The sequence below is a fragment of the Mauremys mutica genome, chromosome 22 (assembly GCF_020497125.1).
Source record: "Mauremys mutica isolate MM-2020 ecotype Southern chromosome 22, ASM2049712v1, whole genome shotgun sequence".
In the NCBI taxonomy this organism is placed as follows: Eukaryota; Metazoa; Chordata; order Testudines; family Geoemydidae; genus Mauremys; species Mauremys mutica.
Window position 1 is genome coordinate 6,374,054 of NC_059093.1, and position 21,133 is coordinate 6,395,186.

The 21,133-nt window shown below is 40.5% G+C and overlaps 1 protein-coding gene and 1 long non-coding RNA gene across 3 annotated transcripts in view; one reads left to right on the forward strand and one right to left on the reverse strand.

Moving 5' to 3' along the window:
- Nucleotides 1–2,358: 2,358 nt before the first annotated feature.
- Nucleotides 2,359–21,133, reverse strand: part of SIK2 (salt inducible kinase 2) — a 105,394-nt gene continuing 86,619 nt past the window's right edge. For both annotated transcript variants that reach the window (XM_044996808.1, XM_044996809.1), the window contains 6 exons: nt 12,496–12,724; nt 11,168–11,452; nt 10,830–10,993; nt 9,513–9,626; nt 8,443–8,534; nt 2,359–6,428 (listed from right to left, as the gene is read on the reverse strand). In XM_044996808.1, the coding sequence (XP_044852743.1) occupies nt 5,843–6,428; nt 8,443–8,534; nt 9,513–9,626; nt 10,830–10,993; nt 11,168–11,452; nt 12,496–12,724 (1,470 nt within the window). In that variant the 3' untranslated portion in view covers nt 2,359–5,842. The remainder of the gene's footprint in view (nt 6,429–8,442; nt 8,535–9,512; nt 9,627–10,829; nt 10,994–11,167; nt 11,453–12,495; nt 12,725–21,133) is intronic.
- LOC123354686 lies at nt 9,427–20,040 on the forward strand. Its single transcript, XR_006574814.1, has 4 exons — nt 9,427–9,639; nt 14,859–14,917; nt 15,988–16,164; nt 19,590–20,040. It is a non-coding gene; the product is annotated as an uncharacterized LOC123354686 (long non-coding RNA).

The window sequence follows — 21,133 nt, forward strand, 5'->3', positions numbered from 1 at the left end:
TTGAGTATCTTAATTTCCTTTTATCATGTAGCTTTTCTTAAGTTTTCAGTGGGCTGCCATGATTCATTTTTATAGTCCCCGCCCCTATCAGGGTGAACCCATGTGATGTCCAGGTGTATCCTATAAAAGCAGCAACATTTGACTTCTCTCAGCCCTAGTGAGTTGATTCTAGCTACGCTGGAAAAAAAGCTTCTCTTGAGGTTAATCTCAGCTGTAAGGCAAAGTAAAGTTTTAAGAAAACCTTTCTAGATTAATTATACTAAGCCATAGTTCTCTCTGTCACACACAAGATTAGAGCAAAAGGTTCAGAGAAAGTAATGAACAGGATCCAAACAAAACTCCCTATTTATTTCTTAGTGTCTTCTCTTCACTTTTAGAAAGAAAAAGAATGGCTGTCCCAGCCACAATCTCCAACTTCAGGTAAATCAAACTTATTTTGTGAGAAGAGAGTATGAATTTCAATTTAATACACAACTTTAGACAGAACAGCTGGATGCTGCTTCTGATTCTGCAAACAGAGCCCAGGAATTGTTTGATTGGCTTCTTTTGCCATTAGCTGTTAACTTGTGGCTTTTGGCTGTATTTCTTTTAAGGACTGTAAGTGACTATGGTGCTGGTGAAAGATGTGAGAGTAATACTCCTGCAGGGTGCAGGTACAGTCAGGGCACCTGAAACCCTCTACTACAAGGGGAGAAATTGTCCTTTGCACCCTGACTCTTCCAAATTGGGTTAAGAAATGCAGATTCACTGTAATTCCCCAAATAAGTGCAGGTTACAACTGAGCTAATCTGGATTTGACAGGTCAATGCATGCTTTTGTACTGATTTAACTATATTGGCTTAGAACAGTTAAATCTGCAGCCTCTTTGAGTGGGTGTTATCCTGATAAGGGTGTAGTTTATATAATTTACTCTTAAAATGTAGTTCATTTCCATAAATATATAACCACCTTTTATACCAATATCTCTTCCTTGCTAGAAGACTGCATGGCTTTTAACTATCTGTTTCTAAACCTATATAGGTAATAGGTACAGCCTTCCAGGGAAAACTCCTGAGCCCATTTTCAGTCACCCTAACCACTATTTCCCTTACCTATAATAACTGTTGAGTCAAGGTAGGCAAAATTTTCCAACCAGAAAGCTTTCTGGCAAAAAAAGAAGGGTGGGGGGGTTCCTAAGTTTTTTCCCACAGGAAAATGTCATTTGATAATTTTTTGCAATGAAAGTTGTTAACTTTGGAGCTTTAGTTCTTCCACTCTCCCCTCCTCTTGTGCCACCAAATGCAAAAGAATGAATGGGGTTGAATGGTTTTATTTCTCCCTCTGCTTTGACTTTTCTAAATGTTTTCAACTTTGGAAGATTGGCAAAGCTAAAGGGTTTCATTTTTCCTTTTGCCACTTCCAATCTGTTGATTTTTCTAAAGTTGAGGAGGTTTTAAAGAGTGAAGAAATGAAAATATGCCCCTGGACACTTACTCCTTTAATTGTGTTCAGTGGAAAAAGGGGGAAAACAATTATGAAATTCTGAAAATTCACAATTTTGCAAAACAAGACTTGTTCTAGTGTTCTGCAAAACAGAAATAACTTCTAATTTTGATATAAAATTGTTTTTCTCCTCAATCTGCTTTAACACTGAATCCTTTTCCTGATCAAAACCAAATGATGACTCTTTTACAATGGGTTTGAGAGGGGAGTGGTTCAGCAGGTGAACTGTGACAGTTAGATTCTATCAATGTTAATAGCAAACATCTATGGCCACACCCAATCTCTTCTTGTGCTCAACACTAAGAAAGAGGTTTTTTAAAATCAGGGAAGTATAGGAACTAGCATTATGTAACCTACACTAAACTGCTGCTTTCAAGTCATTTGGATTTGTTGGTCAGTGTTCCCTGAATAGCTTAGGACTTACCTATGCTTTTAGTCTTCTGTTCTAAGAAACGGGTTTTGAAGAACTACTTTCCTTATTCAGTTATCTGTGTAGTCTGTTGGTGATCCAGCTGCATTAAGCAAACATTGCCTGTGCTGTGAATGGGTGATACTGAGATCAGGGCCATGCTAAATGGGTTGCATGTAATATAGAAGTGGAGCTATTGTGTGAGGCTATTAATACATTTTCTTCCTTCACATTTGTCTTCTGAGATCAATTATATGAAATAAACGGAGTTGTGTTTTGTACCATCTTGAAAAAGACAGTCCAGAGAACCCAACACTGGTAATAGAAACATGCTTATTTTTCATTATTTGTATCTTGGTGTCTCAGCTGCAGCCTGCCATTAGAATAACTTAACGGTAATGCTACCATGGTGCTTGCTAAGCTTATAGTGTAGAACAACTTTTGAATCCATTTTAGCTCACTAAAGATTTAAAAATGAAATGTACATACTCTTTATTTTGTATTAATACACTGTAATTGCTTTACAGAGTCCAGGATACTAGTTGCATGTCATTACTACAGATGCACTTGCCCAACTGGAGCTCACAAAACTAGTGCATTTATCCCAAAGCAAAGACTAAACCCTCTAACTCTTTAAAAAAATACATTAAAGAACGTACCACACACACATATTGCACTTTTCTCCATATGAAATTTTTACCCCATATACATCTCACCAAAGTCTCTTCAAAGGAACCTGTAATACAACATACTAAAGGTAATACTTAACTATACAGTAGTATACACAATCCTCTAATGTTAGGCACAACAGACTTGAACAAAAGCAGCCACTTCAAAGTAGCATGAATACAACAAGTGGTGCCCACAAAATAGTCTAGTGTGGCATTAGAAATGTTTTAGTCTAAAGAAAATGACATGAAATGTTAAACAGGCTGTTAGTTGAGGGAGATCTAAGCTACTTCATGTTCATAACATTCAAAACTCTTTAGCTCCCTAGATACCTGCATTCCAAAACTCAGCAGTTTAAACTAATTGGGACCCTCTGGTAAAGAAATCACTAAAATGACTGAGATCAAACCACAACAATAATTCTGCTCTCTGTGCCCCTGAATCCTGCTCCATGTCAGCCTACTACGTAGGGGGTGGTAGGGTTTGTTGTGGAAATAGTTAAGAAAAGGGGCAGGCCATGTTTTGTAACTCAACTCCCTGTGCAGAACTGGGCTTCTGAATTGATTGTTCATGCTATGGAGACACCTCCATATCCATCGTTTGCTTCTCCCTCATGCAGCTCTCTGGGTATTGAGCTTGGCCTTGTATGTGCACAAATGTTTGCTTAATATTTTAGGTGGCCTCTTGCTGCGTGTGGTCACCTGCCCTGGTGAGATGCTTAGACTCCACTGGGCTGGCCCTTTGTTCCCCTGCAGTGTTGTTGCCAGTTGCTTGCTCTCTACAAGTTACTTAAGACCTAGGGGCTGTGTGAAGATTTTTACCCCTTCACACAGGCATGTCCATGAATGAGGATGGGATGCCAGTATAAAGGTTTCTATGCAGATGGCATTAAGTGGCCTTAAAAGAGTCTTTAGGTCGGTGGTTACATGTCGGAGCCCATGTTACAACAGCAAAGCATTCGTGGACCTCTTTGCCATCTAGCCATAAAGAAGGGGGTAGGTGGGCACAACCTTTAAGCTGGGATTCCATGCTTTAGCTTACATGGGATTTCAAACTGCCCCCCAGCAATGGCTTTGGAATCAAGGTGTAGTCAATACAAAGCCTTGATTGAACAAATCTGACTGCACAACAAGTGGATTAGTGACCAATATTACACAATGTGCTGTATAAACACCACAGGTCAGTCAGATTTTAGCATGCTAGGAAATAAGGCAATTGCTGGCAGCAGTGCTGAACTTTTTCCTGTTTAAAGATGACTAATATATAGTCACTAGATTTTTTTTTCTTTGCCATGTAAATACTGTATTATTGCTCTGTGTGCTGACTGCTTATTCCTCTGAAGGGGAAAAATGGTTCTGCAGTCTGATCTTTGATAACTGTTTATGACATGACATTAGTTGGTCAGAAAATCTGATTATAAACTGACTGGGCTTTTCTCAGTGTATCAGGAATTCTCTCTTCTGCTACCACCAATTCAGTCCAATGCCTTGGTGCTTTATACAGTGACTGTAGAACTTGCCTGTGGGTCAGTGTAAAGTGATTTGGTGGGGTTGGGAACTCGCAACAAAACTTTGGTTTGAGAGCAAAGTCTCAGGCGCAAGGTTGGTGACTGTGTAGTGATAGATACAGATGGAGCTATTAGTATATTTAGCCTCTTTCCTCACTTTGAACTTAATGAAAAGGGAAAACCTTTGACATCAAAAGGTGTTTTTCATAAGCAGTACCTGCTTCTCTGCTGTTCTTTGTGCTTTAAAGAACTTGCATTGTGCTTAGTGTGTTCATCTGCTCACAAAGGGCTAAACACTGGAGACAACCCACATTACAGTGATTACCCCTGTCCTTTCTATGGATCCAAAGCCCAGCCTCTGTCTGGCATTTTGTGAACTGCAAGGGTTTGGGGACTCAAGTGCTTGCTCAAAGTGAGTATCTGTTGAAATGGTTAATATAGCAATAGTTCTTGACACTAAATATTGCTGTAATACTTTTAACATTTCACATATAGATGAGCAATCAAAACACTAAGGAAGTTGCATTGTATTCCACATGGTGGAACACATGCTCTGAAGTGACTTTGGCTTTAGCATGGATATAAATGGGGTATTGTCTACTTTCTTCAGGAAAAAAAGCATACAATCTGATAAAGAACCCAAAAAGGCACAGCACTATCACTTCACATGGGGTTTTTAAGCTCATTTTGTTTTGTCCTTAAGTTCTAAAACCTAAATTGTCCAAATATACAAAGCTTAATAAACCACCAGCAACGCATACTGTAAATTCAAAATAGTTATTTTTAAAAAGCAACAGAGGACAGATGTATCCTCTCCAGTGACCACAGCTGCTCCAAGACAGAGGCCTCCACAAGAGGCTGTCCGCACAAAGGGCTGATTTCTAATGCTACCCTGGCTGACCTTTTTGACAATGTCATTTGCTGCAGTTGCAGACCTCCTCTTGGTACTTTCACATCTCTGTTAACTGATCCTTTACCTTTGGAGTATTCTGTACCCCATTCAGAGGCCTCTAAAAACACTGCAGTGCCCCATATCAGACCTAGCTCTCTTTTGACTAGGTCAGTGTATCATTTTGTCAAAGTTCCAGAAACTTCCCATGATGGGCAGTTAGAAGTTTTTTGGCAAGTTTGGGGAAATGCTGTTGCTAGCAGGAGGATGTGGAGTCTGTTGGAGAAACACCTGGTGTCCTCTGAGACTTACTGTGGACTAATTCAACATCAGTAGCTTAGAACCAACATTTCAATGCCAAAGTGCAACTTTCCTTTAAATCCACCATGCACTAAAGTTTCATGAGTTCTTGATTTGCCTTCAGGTTACCCAAGTCTGAGTTCCAATGAAAAATATATTGCTTTTATTGCCAAGAAGTACAATGTATCACTCATTCAATCTCCTTTCTTTTGCAGATCTTTAGCAGGTTTCATCTGGTACTGGATGGATGCTAGCAGAGTATCCAGTCTTTGGAAGGGACCCTTTTCTTTCTTTAAAACGACATCTGTAATCTCCTTCACTGCAAACTGGTTCGTCCGACCAAATTGCAGTATCCATCTCCAGCCCCTGCCACGGGGTTTGTGGCATAGCACTGACAGGATGAACCAATGGCGATGTAGCTTTTAGTCATCCCTGGCTAGTACCAGTCAGGTGGCTTTTACATCCCTCAGTAGGTCAAGGGTCGGAAAATAAGCCATGAATTTTAGGGTTGGAACAAAAATGAAAATTCAGATGCTTTTCCTTCACTTCACCTGTCTTCCATTCTTAAGTGAACATTGCAGGGTGGCTAATTCACCAAGACATAGCCACTATGTTGTGGGTCAACAGTCTCCATCATTTCACAATCAAAAAGTCCTGGCAACTCTGAAAGGGCTAAAGCCTCATAGTTGGACTGAGATTCATGAGGTGCTGAGCTCCTCTGGTTGTCTGGTGATGCTACATTGCTTTGCTGGGCTGGGTTCATGGAATACTGGCACTGGTTTGGGTAGTCTGGCTCAGAAGAGGTGACCACTGGCAATTCACAAGTCTGATAGGAATATTGTAAGGGCGGCGGCGGTGGCGGCTGCTGTTGCACATGAATCTGCAATGGCAGCCCAGGTGAGCTGTGGATCTGTGATGGTGGCAATGACTCCAGCTGCAGTTTCTGATACTGGCTAAGGAAAGGGTCATATTGCATTTGTTCTGAGGAAGGCTCCATTACAGGGCTCAAGGGCTGTGCCAGGCTGAACTGTGTTGGCGGCTGCTGCTGCTGCTCCTCACCTGGAAGTGGCAGTTGACTTGACCTTGGGTATGAGCTTTCGGCTATTTGCATCTGGTTAAAATAAGCCTGCAGCTGGGACTGCTTCTGGAGGAAGAGTCTCTTCTGATGCAGCCTGAATCAAGGACATCAACAGGAATTATTTTCAGTCTTTGAAATATTAATACTTAGTGAGATTTGTCTGCTAATCACTCTAACAGCAATGGCAGAGGAGAGTGGTGAAATGTACATTGGGTTCCTTTGAGAAAGCCAGTCCCTAAACTGCTAGTTGGGTTTCATTTACAATTGAACCTTGTTAATTGTCACTTTTCTAATCTGCACACTCAACATGTCTCTCCCTGCTTCTTAGCAAAGGTGCAATAGCAGAGACAATGCAGTAAAGTCTCTCATGGCTAACGTTACAGGACATATTCTAGTAGACTATGAAGTATTCTAAACTATTAAAACTAGACTATGCTTGGCAAATAAATGAACCTTATGCACTATGCAATGCAGCAGGAATAATTTATTGAAAAGCCACACTTCACCCCCACAAAAATGCTAAGGGTGCTTGATCATAAAAAATTCTCATTAACTAATCAACATCCCAACTTCAAACAAAATTGTAGATAGGAAAGGAGGTACAAGACTGATCCCAGCTCACCTAGTTTAGGTAGTTTACATTTCCTTAAACACAACCATCTTTTCTTTAAGACATGAAAAAGCACATGAAGTTGCTTTGGTCAGCAAGATAACGTTCTGGATGACTGTCAGCCTTAGCCCTCAAGCAAGAGTCAGTGTTACCTCTCAATTCTACAGCCACTCTTGATGCTCACTCCAGATATAAAGGGACAACAACAAGAAAGCAAGTGAAGATTTCAAGTCCCTCTACCAGTGTTTGTGGATTACAGACACGTGGATATGTCTCACTACATCAATCCCCTGTCATTGCAGGGGCCTTGGACATTGGTGCACCTTCGTCCTGCCTGTTCTCTGCCTCTGGCACTCACGAGTTGAGTCTCCTGAGTGCTGTTATACTTTTGTCTAATTCTGGCTGTAAGGCCAGACCCCTTCTGACCTTCAACTCTGTGGCTCTTTCACACAGAAACCAGAGCCAGTTTTTAGCTGACTGTTATACAGGCCTTTGTATACCCTCGCTCTTCTTGCTTTTGTATCAGTTTTCTCTAACTGCTGTTAAGCCTGGCAATTTAAATACACAGAGAAAACAGTGAAACCGGTTACAAAAAGGGAAAAAAAGAGAGGGGGGAAGAGACAAAGATCTCTTCCAATCTAAACTCTGTTGCTGTAGACATGACAACAAGCAAGACAGTTTTAGAGAAGACTCATTTTTAACTGATTGTCCCTTCTGATGTCTGTAAAAGCCTGGCTTACAGGAATTCATCATGTTCTTTGTGGTAAAATTATCTGGTCATGGAAAAAAGGCAGGAAATACCCAAATGACTGCAGGGATTCTGAGACACCACATCATTCATGTTCTGAGTTACCATAAATACTGCAATACATGGTACAGAAATTTTCACTGGAAACCATGAGTACAGAAGTACAGGCACACTGCCCCCAGCTCACAGAATCTCTGCACACTAAAGAAAGCTAAGGACACACCACTATCTGCTGAATCAAACTTTTATGGTCCTTTATCATCACTGCAGTAGTCAGGCAGTGGTGGCTGTTGAGACCCAGCTCCCTGTCAGTCTCGCTCTCCTCCACTGCACAGAGGAAGTAAACAGGGCTACACCATAGGGCTGGACTCAGGAGGGTAGCAGAAGGCTGCACCCTGTGAGTATCACCCCCCACCACCCTGCTCCTCCCTGGACAGAGCCCCGGCTGACCTTGCCGGCCCATCAGCTTGGCCTCATAAGCAAAAAATTCTCAGATCCTGAAAAGCCAAAATTTGGGTGAAATTGGCAAAACCTGAAGGGCCTTAGTACTGTGTTCATAGAGATTTTTAGATGAGTTTGCCTGTCCCAAGAATGTCGCTCTTCTCCTATTACTCCTGGGAGGAAGTTGCATGCAAATTACTCATCTACACAGATTGTGAACCATAAGAACGGCCATACTGGGTCAGACCAAAGGTCCATCTAGCTCAGTATCCTGTCTTCTGACAGTGACCAATGCCAGGTGCTTCTCACCTGTGCTCTTGTAACTGCTGTTCCAGGCTTCGCGGCAGTTCTTTGCAGTACAGCTGGCAGGTATTCTGGGCTTTTGACAGCAGGCTGGGTTTCTGCAACAGTACCAAAAGATGATGGATTTAAAATGTGAAATGAAATGCACTGTTTTAAATGGATGAGAGTCCAGGAGAGACTGAACTGTCCCATAAAGTCTCAGCTGGGGAAGTACTTGTTTATCCTAACACAACGTGAGGGTTTTTAAGAGATTGGGGGCAGCATTTTCAAGAGTGGATGTGCAAGTTTTGGACGTCCAACTTTAACCTATCTAGCACCAGCGCCACCAGTTACTGGTAGTGCCTAGAGGCCCCAGTCAGGGATCAGGATCCTATTGTGCTAGGCACATGTAAGTAAAAGGTAGTATTTGCCCCAAACAGCTTTCAGACTAAGTAATCACTCTCAGCTATAACTGAAGCTAGTGGTAGCTGGAGGTACTCTGCATTCTGAAAAACCAAGCCCAAAGTCACTCAAGTTGGATATCCAAAATAATCTGAACCACTCAGAGCTCAAGCACACTTGAAAATGTTGGTCTGTTTCTACATTAGAGATATGATTATGTACTAACTGGTAGCTGTAATTGATTTCAAACATTCTCAGAGGTTAGACTTCTGTGGGAATTTTTAGTATACAAGCTGGAAGAATCTGCAGAGTTTGTGTTCTTAAAAGAAAACCAGTAAAAATAAAAATAAAAATGTTACTCTGAGATGGAAAAAGGACAGAGGCTCCTCGGATAACTCCCCAAACCAGATCTTGGTACATTTCCTTTAAAGGAATGCAACCGCGAGGCGCTACCAAGAACTGTCACTGAACTCTTGTTACTCTCATTTGCCTCTAATTAGCACATAAGTAACTGGCTAAGAAAGTGGAAAACCAGAAGCAGTAGCTGCAGCAACCAAAGGAGCCCCTATTAGACACGGTGTAACTTGAATTTGTTGTTTTACTAGTTATCCACCATTTTTCTCATTGAAAATAACTGGCTACACTGGTGTGTACTATCAATGGCTGGCTTGACATTGTGGAGGAAGGCAACATACCTGCAGTCTGTGTTGCAAGTACTGTGTTTCTAAGCTCTGCCGTCTGGATAATAACTGTGGATGCACGCCATTAGGGAAGGCGGATACAGTCTCCTGCTGCTGAGAAGCTTCCTCCTGGGAAGAGAAGGTAAGAGCACAGTTTAATTCCTCCAGACAGAAGCTACATTTTCTGCTTAAACCCTTTAGGGAGCTGCTTACACAGATCTCCATAGTTGCAGTGACTGAGGCTCTAGTGCCACTTGATCTGCAGGGCTCACTGCTCATTTAGGATTATTTAGAATTTAAATACGATTGTTTAGAATTTTCCTCTATGCCACATAATAGAAAAGGCACACAATTGACTAACCTGGAGAAATACAAGGTATTTTCTGACTCATCTGCTCTCAGATTCCAGTGGCACCAGGACAGTGATCCTGACCCTGTGAATGTCTGCCTCTTTTCAGAGTTTTAAAACCAAAGACAAAAGGCTTTTGATATGAATTTTTAAAAGAGCTACACACACAGTGGGTGTCTCCAACAGGCACGATAGCTGCTTATGTGGCTGGAGAGAGAACAGTTCATTGGTTAGCACCACAACTGAGCTCGGACATGTCACACTTAATGACACATTCTTCCGAATGGATTGTGACTTTTTGGTTTCCAGAGAATGAGGAATGGCATCTAAATCTCATAGCAAATTGTGAGAAAGAACCAGGATTATCAGTGCTTCAAAGTTAGTCTCTAGAACATTTTGCAAGGAGTACAAGAGGTTCTATTGACCATCCATGCTGATTATTCCCCTGAGGAGGTGGGCCCAATGAGAAAAGATAGAAGGCACTTATTTACATTTGCTGTCTCCTGTTTTATTACAAACAGGCAAATAAAGGAAAACGGAAGCAACTAGCTGGACTTTTGTCTGGCAAAAGAAGGCCAAAGCTGACCAAGTGATGTACCACCAACCACCTTTAAAATGACAGGCGGAGGTCAGTTCTGTTACAGCACAGTAACTCCACTGTGGCAGAACAGAATGTAGTTCTATATGCATCTAAAACACAGGTCCTCTAGACAAAATAACAATCTGTTAGATCTGAAGAGCCCAGAATACCATCTCACTGGTTCCACAAGTCTGGCAAACACCAACTCACAGGAGCTCAGTACCTGCTTTACCCTCCACTATGCAAGTGATGGGGAGAGGAGCAAATTTAAGTTCTAAATTAATGTCTCTTCTAGGTCTCCCAATGCATCTCCTCTCCTCTTTATCTGTCTCTTCGAGGAAGGGGCTTGTTTCTGCCCGTACCTTGTACTGCACCAAACACATTATCAGTGCTTAACACACACCTGAGGGGGGCTGTTTACGAGATTCTGCAAGTGGGGAACAGTTGATGTTAGGTTGTGCTCTTCTTCTGATCCCATCTGTTCATATAGCAGCTGGACTTTATTCAGCTCCAGGATTCCTTTGGTTCGTGCCAGATTCTGAAGGTGCTGTCTAAATGCTACAATTCCTAGACAAAAGTCAAACAGAACAATATCAGCAAAGCTATTGCTATTCAGTCAGCACAGCCAGCTGAACCCTGGCAGGGCCCAGCTGAGCCATATTTCGCCACTAAAGCTTGGGTTAAAGCACACATGGTACTACATTTGTGTGTAACTTCTCATGACAACAGTGAAACAGTTACCTTGTGTGAGGGATGTGTCAGATGCCCTGCGCCCCTCTCGGAAACTGACGGGGGAGCGGTTGTGGGCCTCTCGTTTCTGGGAGGTCAGTGCCTGCATGGCTGGATTGGCAGGTCTCAGGCCTATGAAAGGGGGTGTCATTCTGGGTGCTGACTGGTTGGCCAGCACCATTTCTTTCAGTGTAGGAGTGTCCTCCAGGAAGTTAAGATCCCTCTGAAAAGATCCCATATCATATTCTGAATCAATGCTGCCCAAAGATGGATTCTCATCCAAGGAGTAGACTTTCCCTGTGAGAAATAAGTACCAGATTAAATGAAAAGTGCAGTAATTTAGCAAAGCACCACAGGTTCAAGCCATTTCTGCCAGCACTGTCTCCAGTGACTGGCACGGAGGAAGGAAGTGTAAGAAAAATGCAAGCTTTATATAAACACTAATATATCCAGCACTGCAATGGGGTCACACCCCTGGTTTTAATACTAAGTTGAAGGATAAAATAAGTTAAATGGCTTGCTAGCAAGGATACTGTGCTCCCAAAGCGCTTTTCAAGCAATCACTTCATTCACCACTGGGGTGAAACACAGAAGCCATTTACAGTGGACAGGTACATTACACAACTATTGGGGACATGAAGATGTGCATTCCACATCCAAATGAAACTGCTGTAGGAATTCAGGGAGGCAGAATAGAATTACCCAAACTGGAACCTAGCAGGGTTAGTGGGAACCAACACTTGCAGAAGTGTGATGGAATCTTGAATGGTTAGATGTGGTTATGAACTTGGCTCTATAATTGCTAAAAGACAACAGCTGAGGGCTTTAGCCTTGCACTAAGACCTCTGAGTACTGACTCTGGTAGAATGCCATTAAGTCACCAATCTTGTTTCCTTCACCACATTCGTTTTCTTGAGGAATTTCCCATTCAAGTACTGTCTAGATTCTGTTCAACTTGGGAGAGCTGACAAGATCATAGCCCAACTTGGCATTGCTGCATCCCCACATTGGCATTGGGCTGCCAGAGAAACTAGTGTTTCTTTCTAGGCACAAGCATCACCTGGAAATTAAATATGTTGGGATTGTTAATTATGCCAAAAGTGTAACTCATTTAAACTGCATGCTACCCTTTCTACATTGCCATTCGATTGGATACAGTGGTGCTTGCATAGGCCAGCTGTGAATTTGCTTCCCTGTCTTCGTATCTGCCTCAAATTAACTATCAAGAAAAACAGCTTTTTATTTATTAAGACACAAACCAAGCTAGTGTTCATCCAGCATGTAACAAGCGGGGCTCTTGGAGCCTTAAACTTCTGCAGAGACCTCTACAATTTATGTACCTGTGCCTGGCATCATGACAAGCTGGTTGGTCACTTCCGCCAGTGTGTGACGTCTTTTCCCACAGCGGGTTGCTTGGAGGGCTGCAAATGCCTGCGCGGGATCGTCTTCTGATTCGCCTTCTGTCTCTATGCCCTCATCAATAGAGGTTTCCATCATGCTAGTAGGCAGCGACTGGCATCCTTTCCTAATCACCATAGTGGGCAAGGGATCGAGCAAGCAGCCGTTTACCTAAATGCCACAGGGAAAGGAAGAGACTGCATTCAATTACTAGCATAGAGGTTCCTTGAAGAGTAAAATCTCTGCTCTATATTGTGGGACACAGACTGAGACTGACTCAAGGCAGCTTGGATATTCAGTGTCATCTGCGAACTCCTCTGATTTAAATCAGAGACCAGTTCAGAGTTGCAAAGTGAGGTTCCAGAAGAGTGGAATCACTGGCCACCTTATTTTTAGTTAACTTGAGAGATTCCAACAGTAAGTCTTAGTTTCCGTAACACTTATTCTTGTCAGTGTCTCATAAAATCTGCTTCAGGCTTAGCCACAAAATATTTACATTTAGGAAACGTTAATTTTGTTCTCTTCAGTCTGTCGGCTGTTTAATTGAGTCTGGTAAACAAGCATTTGTAAGACCAAGTTTGCCCTATTTAATTTCTGCACTGGCTCTGTAAAATGGCCAAACAAGTGTATTTCACAAAGAATCAGCAAACATGTCCTTCCTTGGTTCATGCTTAGAACTAACTGGTCATTTGCATTAAAGCTCCATTCCTCCTATCTTGTGTCTGCTCAGTCCAGCTGATATGAGGGTGTCTGGGACTTGCAAGGGAAAATGAACATCATCAGTTTGTTCAGAATTTTACATTTTGATTCCTTAATAGTGAATTGGACAAAGATGGAGCCTGTGTTCATACCATACTATGGTCAGTACTTCATGCAGTATTAAAAATACTTCTGTCTCTAAAGTACCCTAGAAGCCATAAGCAGCTTCTTTTTGTAAGACTGGCCTGGGCTGCTACTTTTTTCTTCTGCCAAGATCAGGGTGGATAAAAATCATTTTAAAAAGCCTCCATTTTATTTTAAATGGACTTTTAAAAATTTAAACAAAATAAATTTGTTTTTCAAAATAAGCCCACTTAATTTCAATTTTAATGTAACTTTATGACAACCTGTGTTAAGGACTAAATTTACAATAATAAAAATTTAAAATAAAAAAATTCAACAGTTCATATTTGCTGCTGGAGTTTTAAAGAAAGTCAAACCAGTAAACTGATGGAAGTCACTGGCTAAGCACCTGGAACCAGAGTTTGTTGAAGTGCTAAATTGGCTTTTGACAGTAAGTAGCTTCTTCTGCAGGTACATAGAGAATATTTTTTCATTTGTTTATTCAAGTAGTTCAAGTTCAATTACCAGCTCGTTCAAAACTGAGAAACTGAGTTGAAAAAGCAAGGAAGTGTGTTCTCCTAATCTACGAATAAAAATGGAGAGTGAGGATGAGATCTATTAGAACTAAAAATCTTGATGGACATGGTGATCTGAAACATTTAGTTCAATTCATTAACTACAGACACTTCCTTTAACAAATAGTATGTTTTAAATGCAGTTTTGATACTTATTTTTTATGTATCCAGCACAGGTAAGATTTTTAACTCATAATGATTCTAAACTTTTCTGTGCACTTTTAAATTAATTCCAATTTCCATACAAATACTACTTGGCACAAGTCATGAGTAAAAAATTAGATATCTAGTAAATAAGAGATGTCTGTTTTTCTAAGATAATAAAGTAGACTTAACATATTCAGGAAAGATTTGGAGAAAGCCCAGAGGTGAGTAACAAAAATGATTAAAGGTCTAGAAAACATGAGCTATGAGGAAAGACTGAAAAAATTGGGTTTGTTTAGTGTGGAAGAAGAGAAAACTGAGGGAGAACTTAAGTTTTCAAATACATAAAAGGTTGTTACAAGGAGGGGGGACAAAAATTGTTCTCCTTAACCACTGAGGATAGGACAAGAAGCAATGGGCTTAAATTGCAGCAAGGGAGGTTTGGGTTGGACATTAAGAAAAACTTCCCAACTGTCAGAGTAGTTAAGAACTGGAACAAATTGCCTAGGGAAGATGTGGAATCTCTTTCAGTGGAGGCTAGGGAATAGTTCAAGTGTAGTTCAGGAACCCATCCATGGTCTAGCTCAGTAGGGATGGTCTGGACAAAAGATGAAAGAATAAAGAGGCATCCTTGGGTTTGACATTTCATGGATATAATATTTCCTCATTCTTGGTTTAAGGTGGTGTTAGGAGAAAACTGAATCCTCTCTTCTGGTCTAATACTGAACATTGAATATTATGTTTTTGCCTTTTATTATGTACAGTGCTGTGAATCTTCTCCAAACCCTTCAGAGGGAGCTTTCCAACCATGGGAGTCTGTGAGGTATTTTGCTCCTGAATTTTCCTTTTCTACATTTTCATTTCAAGTCCCTCCAACCAGATAATTACCTCCCTGCTCTTCACTAATCCCCAGACATTTAAGCAATTGCAATTTTACAAAATGGTGTAGTTCTCTACAGAGTTTAGTCTTATCAGATTAACTTCATAATTAGTTAACTGCTGAGCTGTTTGGGGTTGGGCCAATTGCCCACACATCTCTGTGGACTTTGCTTTCTCACTACCTAGTCTGGGAATGTAATGTCTATACCTGGATAAGGGTTAGAGTGGGGAGCACCCCATACGCCAGATGATCACTAGACCTAGGAAAAGGGCAGGCATTCAGCTATGCCCAGATGGAGGATTCACACAGCCTTCCAGATGAGAAATGACTGTCTGGTTGGCTAAAAGATCTGTATGTTTCTGAGAGTTACTTCATTTCCATGCTTTCTGGATGCATGGAAAGGAGACTTCAGCGTAAAACTGAAATTCTCTAGTTTATCCAGTCCTGCTTGGGTAGAAGCTGAGTCATGTTTTGGAGTGATAACCATGGACAGCTGGAGTTGTCTGTTCATCACCTCCACAGCTGCACAATGCTAAATGATAGATATTTCGGGGATAAACTTAGAAGGGGAAGAATGCATTCAGGCTTTACCTAGAGTAAATTGGGATTCAATTTTATTCTGGACACTTCCAAATATCTTTTGCAATTTCATTCTTAAACTTCTCCGTTCTTAAACTCTCGAGTTTCCTGCATAACATTTCCAACCTGTTTTAAAACCCATTTGAGCAAGGTTATTTCTGAATCTGTGGAATCCCTGTACTCTCCTTCACACCATTCCTGCAAGCCACCAAGTTGTAAGCACCTTCTTTCTGATCATGGACAAGGGAAGATGCCCTCTGAAGTCCATCTGTGCTGCTCCTTAGTCATTTAGGGGTCACTGGGTGATATGAGGTGCTCCTACTGACCCAAGGAACGAGACAGACTATTTTCTGGCATGGCAGTGCAAAGCATTAACTACAAGGGCCATCATCACCAGACACTCTGATTTCATGGATTGCTTTTTTTAAATACAGGGATTGCTAGTGTGTCTCTGCAGTCCTGACTGAAGAGTACAAGAAGGGGCTTTTGTATGCACTTCCCGCTGGTGCAATTTAATACTGAACTAATGTAATTGTGACAGTAACAGAACAGTTCAGTGGTCAATGAGATGCCAACACCACGTGGCAGAAGCATTGCTTCTTGTTCAACAGGTAAAATGTAAATGTCCCTAACTATAGTCCGTATTATAATAATATGGGGAAAGTCATCCCTGTTGACTGAGTTTTCCTTGCAATGCTATAAACTTGAATGAAAGTTTTGCATATGGTCCTGAGCTAAGCAGCATTAGCACAGTGCAGATGTTCCCACTACACACTGGAATTCAGTTGGCCATTCTGTAGAACTAGCATAACTTCCTAGTTATTAAACACAGGAGAAAAGCTAACAAATGACCAATCTTTGTGTGCCTTCTCCCTGAATTTAACAGCTAGTAGCCGGGCCTCTGAGGAGTCAGATAGCAATGTCAAATGCAGGGATGCAACTGATTCCTGCCACTGTTTTTGTAGGGTAGAGGATGCATGACAGATCAATCAGCCTCCTCTTCACAAGGGAGTGTGAAAACAGAAAAGCATTAGTGACACCTGAGGCCTTGCTAGAGGCATTGCTAACACAACCTCCAGCAGTTAAATCTGCACTGAAGGCAAAATGCTGGGCCCTACAGCCCTGTCTTGACAGGCAAAGCGTGTGGCTTTCAATTGAGTTAGGTGACCAAAACTGAAAGGCTCTCAATGCTTATGTAAGATCCAGGCTAACAACCCTGAAAGCATGTTAGCTAGCTTCTTGTAACCTATGCTACCTCTCTAGCTACAACATGGCCTGCTAAATGTCTTCAGCCCAGGGTGGATTGATTTAAATCAGCTAGTTAAATCACCAATAGGCAAGTCTCAATTCAAATCACTGATTTTAATAAACTTTTTCATTTGTACTTCAGATATTTTTAGAGAGGCACATTCTCACTGATTAATAACCATTAAAACATGTTGATTTACAACTAAATAGAACCTTTATACTAGATTTGGTACATTTTTTGCTATCTAAGAGTACATTATAACTATGTACATTTATTTAAGCAATTATATAGCTTATTTCATTCTTATCAACTGTACATTTAGGTATGTTTGAAAATCGTGAATGATTTATTGCTTATTTACTAGATAATTATTTTTGCTCATGATTTGTGTCAAGCTGCATTAGGATGGGAACTGGAGTTTAATTAAACACACAAAGCAGCATATAAAGTTTATGGTGATTAAACAAAACTACCTGAAATGTTCTGGATACTTAAACTTCTCTTATCAAAATATGTTTCATATATACAACTAAACAATTTGTTAAACGGAGATTAACTGTAGTGAGTGAATTAAACTGATTATTTCAGACCAGCCTGGGCAAGTTTTCAAATATGCTTAAGTGAAAGTGACTGAAACTTAATTTACCCACTTGCCTAAGTCTCCTGAAAATGAGATGGTCTTTTAAATTGTTTAGCGTGACCTATTGTGCCATATTTATAAAGCTTGATCTCAAATTAAGATTCCCCCCTTATTCTTTCCTTATATAGAAAAGCAGCCTTTAGCTCACAGTTTTTGATAGAAGCTCATGGATTCAGCATTTTTTTATTTAAACCTTTAAAGAGATTATAATAAATTTAGGCCTTAGCATATTTTGTATTAAAATCAGATTTAACTTTAATCAGGTTTAAAAAAAATTTAAACAAATCCAAATTTTCTTTTAAAAATTGATTGTTATCCACCTGAAACAGGGTGGATAACATCTTAAAGAACAATAAGAGGGCTTTTCAATTACATTACACTAACTCGATTGAGCTAACACACTTAAACTCCATCCTATTTGCTGTCAAGCAGTGCCTATTTTTTGTCTCCCCCTGCCCCCAATATGTTTAATAAATAAGGATTTAATGTTTGTTATGCTGTCATCAGGAAAGAGAACAAAAGCAGGGATACACCAGTACCTAATTGGTGAGTGAAAATCATTGGGAAGGCTCTGGCAACTTATTTGTTAACACAGGGCTATAGATGAGATTTGATGTTACAAGACAGGTACAGAATGAGAATAAGTTTCAGAGAGCTTTTCCTGAATTTAGCTTGTTTCCATACCATGAGAAGCAGCATTGTAAAATGGCATAGTGAGCTTCATGTTCCTTGCAGTGACTGACAAACTTGGTCTGTTTACAAATAAAATGATGGCCTGCAAACCCAGTCTGGGATCTGAGAGTTAAGCTGTTTTTTCCACTAGCAAATGCATCATCAAAAGTAAAGGTTCTGCAATGGACACTTAGTTAACAATTCTGCTACCAGTGTACAACCCAGAAGAGAAACCAGTTTGCCTTCTGTTAGTTATGCTGCAGCAGCAGCAACAAAAACAGAGCAAATTTATTTTAGTAAAGTCAGCTGATATGATTCAGAATAAAGGGAGCAGATCTGTTGAATAAGGAAGTTCAATATTTACCAAGTAATTTTCTGACTATCACTTCATACATTTCTGAATCTATTGAAAGAAAATAGTAGCTAAACTTTCATTGTTATGAGTGTTTATAAAACAAGACTTGAATACTGAAAATGGCTTTCTATGCCCTTCTTGAACACCTCAAGCTTTTCCAACTCCACATGGGACAAAAACTGAGCTATCAAAGTAAGATAATGCAACTCCCCCTCCCACACACACCCCCCCCAAAAAAAGAAAAAAAACCCTAAAGCTGGAGCTCTAGATTCAGATTCTACTAGAGAAATTAGTTAGGGCCCAGTGTTCACTACACCAAGTGGTTTTGGCTCCCCTTCATATATGGGATTCTGTTCCTCCATTTTTAACATGCATTGGCAGACCAGGGCTGCTGCAGATCAGAACTAGCAAAGGGGCAGGAGTGGAGTAGCAGAGTTGAGATGCATGGGCAGAGCTATAATGGAGAAGTTCACACTGCAGTTTCAGTCCCTGTTGTGCCAACTAATGGTATTAGTTAGACTTTAATCAATACTAAATTAATGCACAAACAAAATCTAATGAACTGGCAGCCCCAAGGCAGGGTTCTCTAGCTAGAATTCTCACATGAAAAAAAAGGTATTTGGGTCTCCTGTATGATTTTAAAAAAAAACGTTTTTGGGGAAAATGTGTTGCAGAACAGTTAATCTACAACAAAGTGTCCGTTAGTATTTTGAAAACCAACATGTTTTCAAACAGCCTGTGTGATGTAGATCTAGGGAAATACTTCCACCATTCTTATGACTTGAAGACCTATCCATATTGTGCTTGTAGTAGAATGTGTTTGTGTTTACAAAGAACAGCTTTGGATTTGTTTGATATTTTGACAATTTTTTTCTTTCCAGGGTGTAGGTCACATTTTAGGAGTATCTCAGACACCTCCCTTCCTATATGTGATTCCATGGACCATCTATATAGATTTTTATGCTACCACCCATCACTGTAGTGGATGTTGTGTAGGCTCTGGCACTTCCCCCTTTTCAAGGAAAAAATTCTGCTTCTCCCACTTGAAAAAAAATTAATATCCCTGTAGCAATAATAGTTTCTTACATGGAAAGTATTTAACATATTTGCTGTCTTGTAGTGCAATTTAGCAGCTGAAATGGATGAGGACAGCCAACACCACATGGCCAGTCATTTCTTTGCAGAGCACCAGTGGCATACGGACCACAGCTTGAGAACCTCTGGTGGATGTAGCCATTGCAATATTCTCGGTCAGTGTGATCTGACTCCACAGTATAAAGTGTTGTGTGCTGGTCTATTCTGTTTAAGCTGCATTTATTAAAAAAAAAACCTGAAGGGTGATACAAAAGTTTCATTTTCAAAGGCTGCTGCTTTTAAGTCTTGTGATCTGAAGGCCATTTGCTTTAAAGTGAATCAATAGCTTTTCCCCTGCCAAAGGGCCCACACAGAGAGCTATTCAAATCTGTGATGTGAAAAAGGTCCAAAGTATGACTGTCAACCTCTAACCAACAACTAAGAAATCCTTCAGAGTGGCAAGTAGGGACTAAAAACATGGTTTGACTCCACCCAAACATAATTTGACTCCACGATTAAAATTATAATGTGGTAACAAACATGAGAATGCCCATGTTACTGTGTGAATAAACTCATTTGTGAACAATTCAGTCTAATGCCCAATGAGTTTTCTCCATGCTATAGTTCACATCTCTCTGCCTCCCTACAACCTATTGCCACAGACACATAGTTTGATGGCAAAATACATCAAACTTGCTGTTGCTCCCTTCAGAGAGTTTAGCTGTGGAGTTGTCAAACCCTATTAGCAGAGTTCAGTTAAGTCTTAACTGTGGAGGGCAAGGCAGCCTAAACAATCTTCCAGTCTGATTGCAGGAAACAAAACCCATTAAATGGGACTGCAGTTTAACATGGTCTCCAGAGCAGATTTTATATACAATTCTAGTTACAGAAATGGCCTTGCTGAGAGGATTAGCTGTAATCCCGTTGAGACACAGCAGTTTGCTAATACTTTGTCAGTATGAATGTCCCTGCTCGCTATTTACTGTTCAAAAAATGGACTACAGTAAAAAAATAATACTCTAAACAAATGCCTGCCAATTTTCCTGTATTTCATAAGGCAGGGAGAAGAGTGAAATTCTAATAGCTTTAGCTGTTAATGCAAATTTATGGATAAGGCTCCATTATAACCTCTTAAATGTCTACATTTCTGGAACAAAACAAAACTCATTTTCAGCTGCAAGTTTCCAGTGTTGGACTCAGCACAAAAGTGGATTTTTGGGAAGTTTGAGCAGCATCCTTTTGCCCATTTTTACACTTTGTGAAGTTGGAGAGAAATATACATATATGCACAAGTCAACTGCACAAGCAAAACACCTGCCTGAGCAACTGTCCTTTTATGGAGGTTGATTTGTTTAAAAAAAGCATGGCAGCTCAGTGAGCTTTGAATGTTAAACTAAAACCCCTGGGAGCCAGATTAAAGGACACAGGACAGGTAAAACTGTCAAAGGGGCATGATGAATTCCTGTATCTTGTCTCTAGAGCTGGTCACGTTTCTCACCTACATACGTGACATATGCACATTTATAATACCTGTGGAGGTAACATCTGATAAAGGAATTCATCATGCATTCTGACTGCCTTATCTGTCCT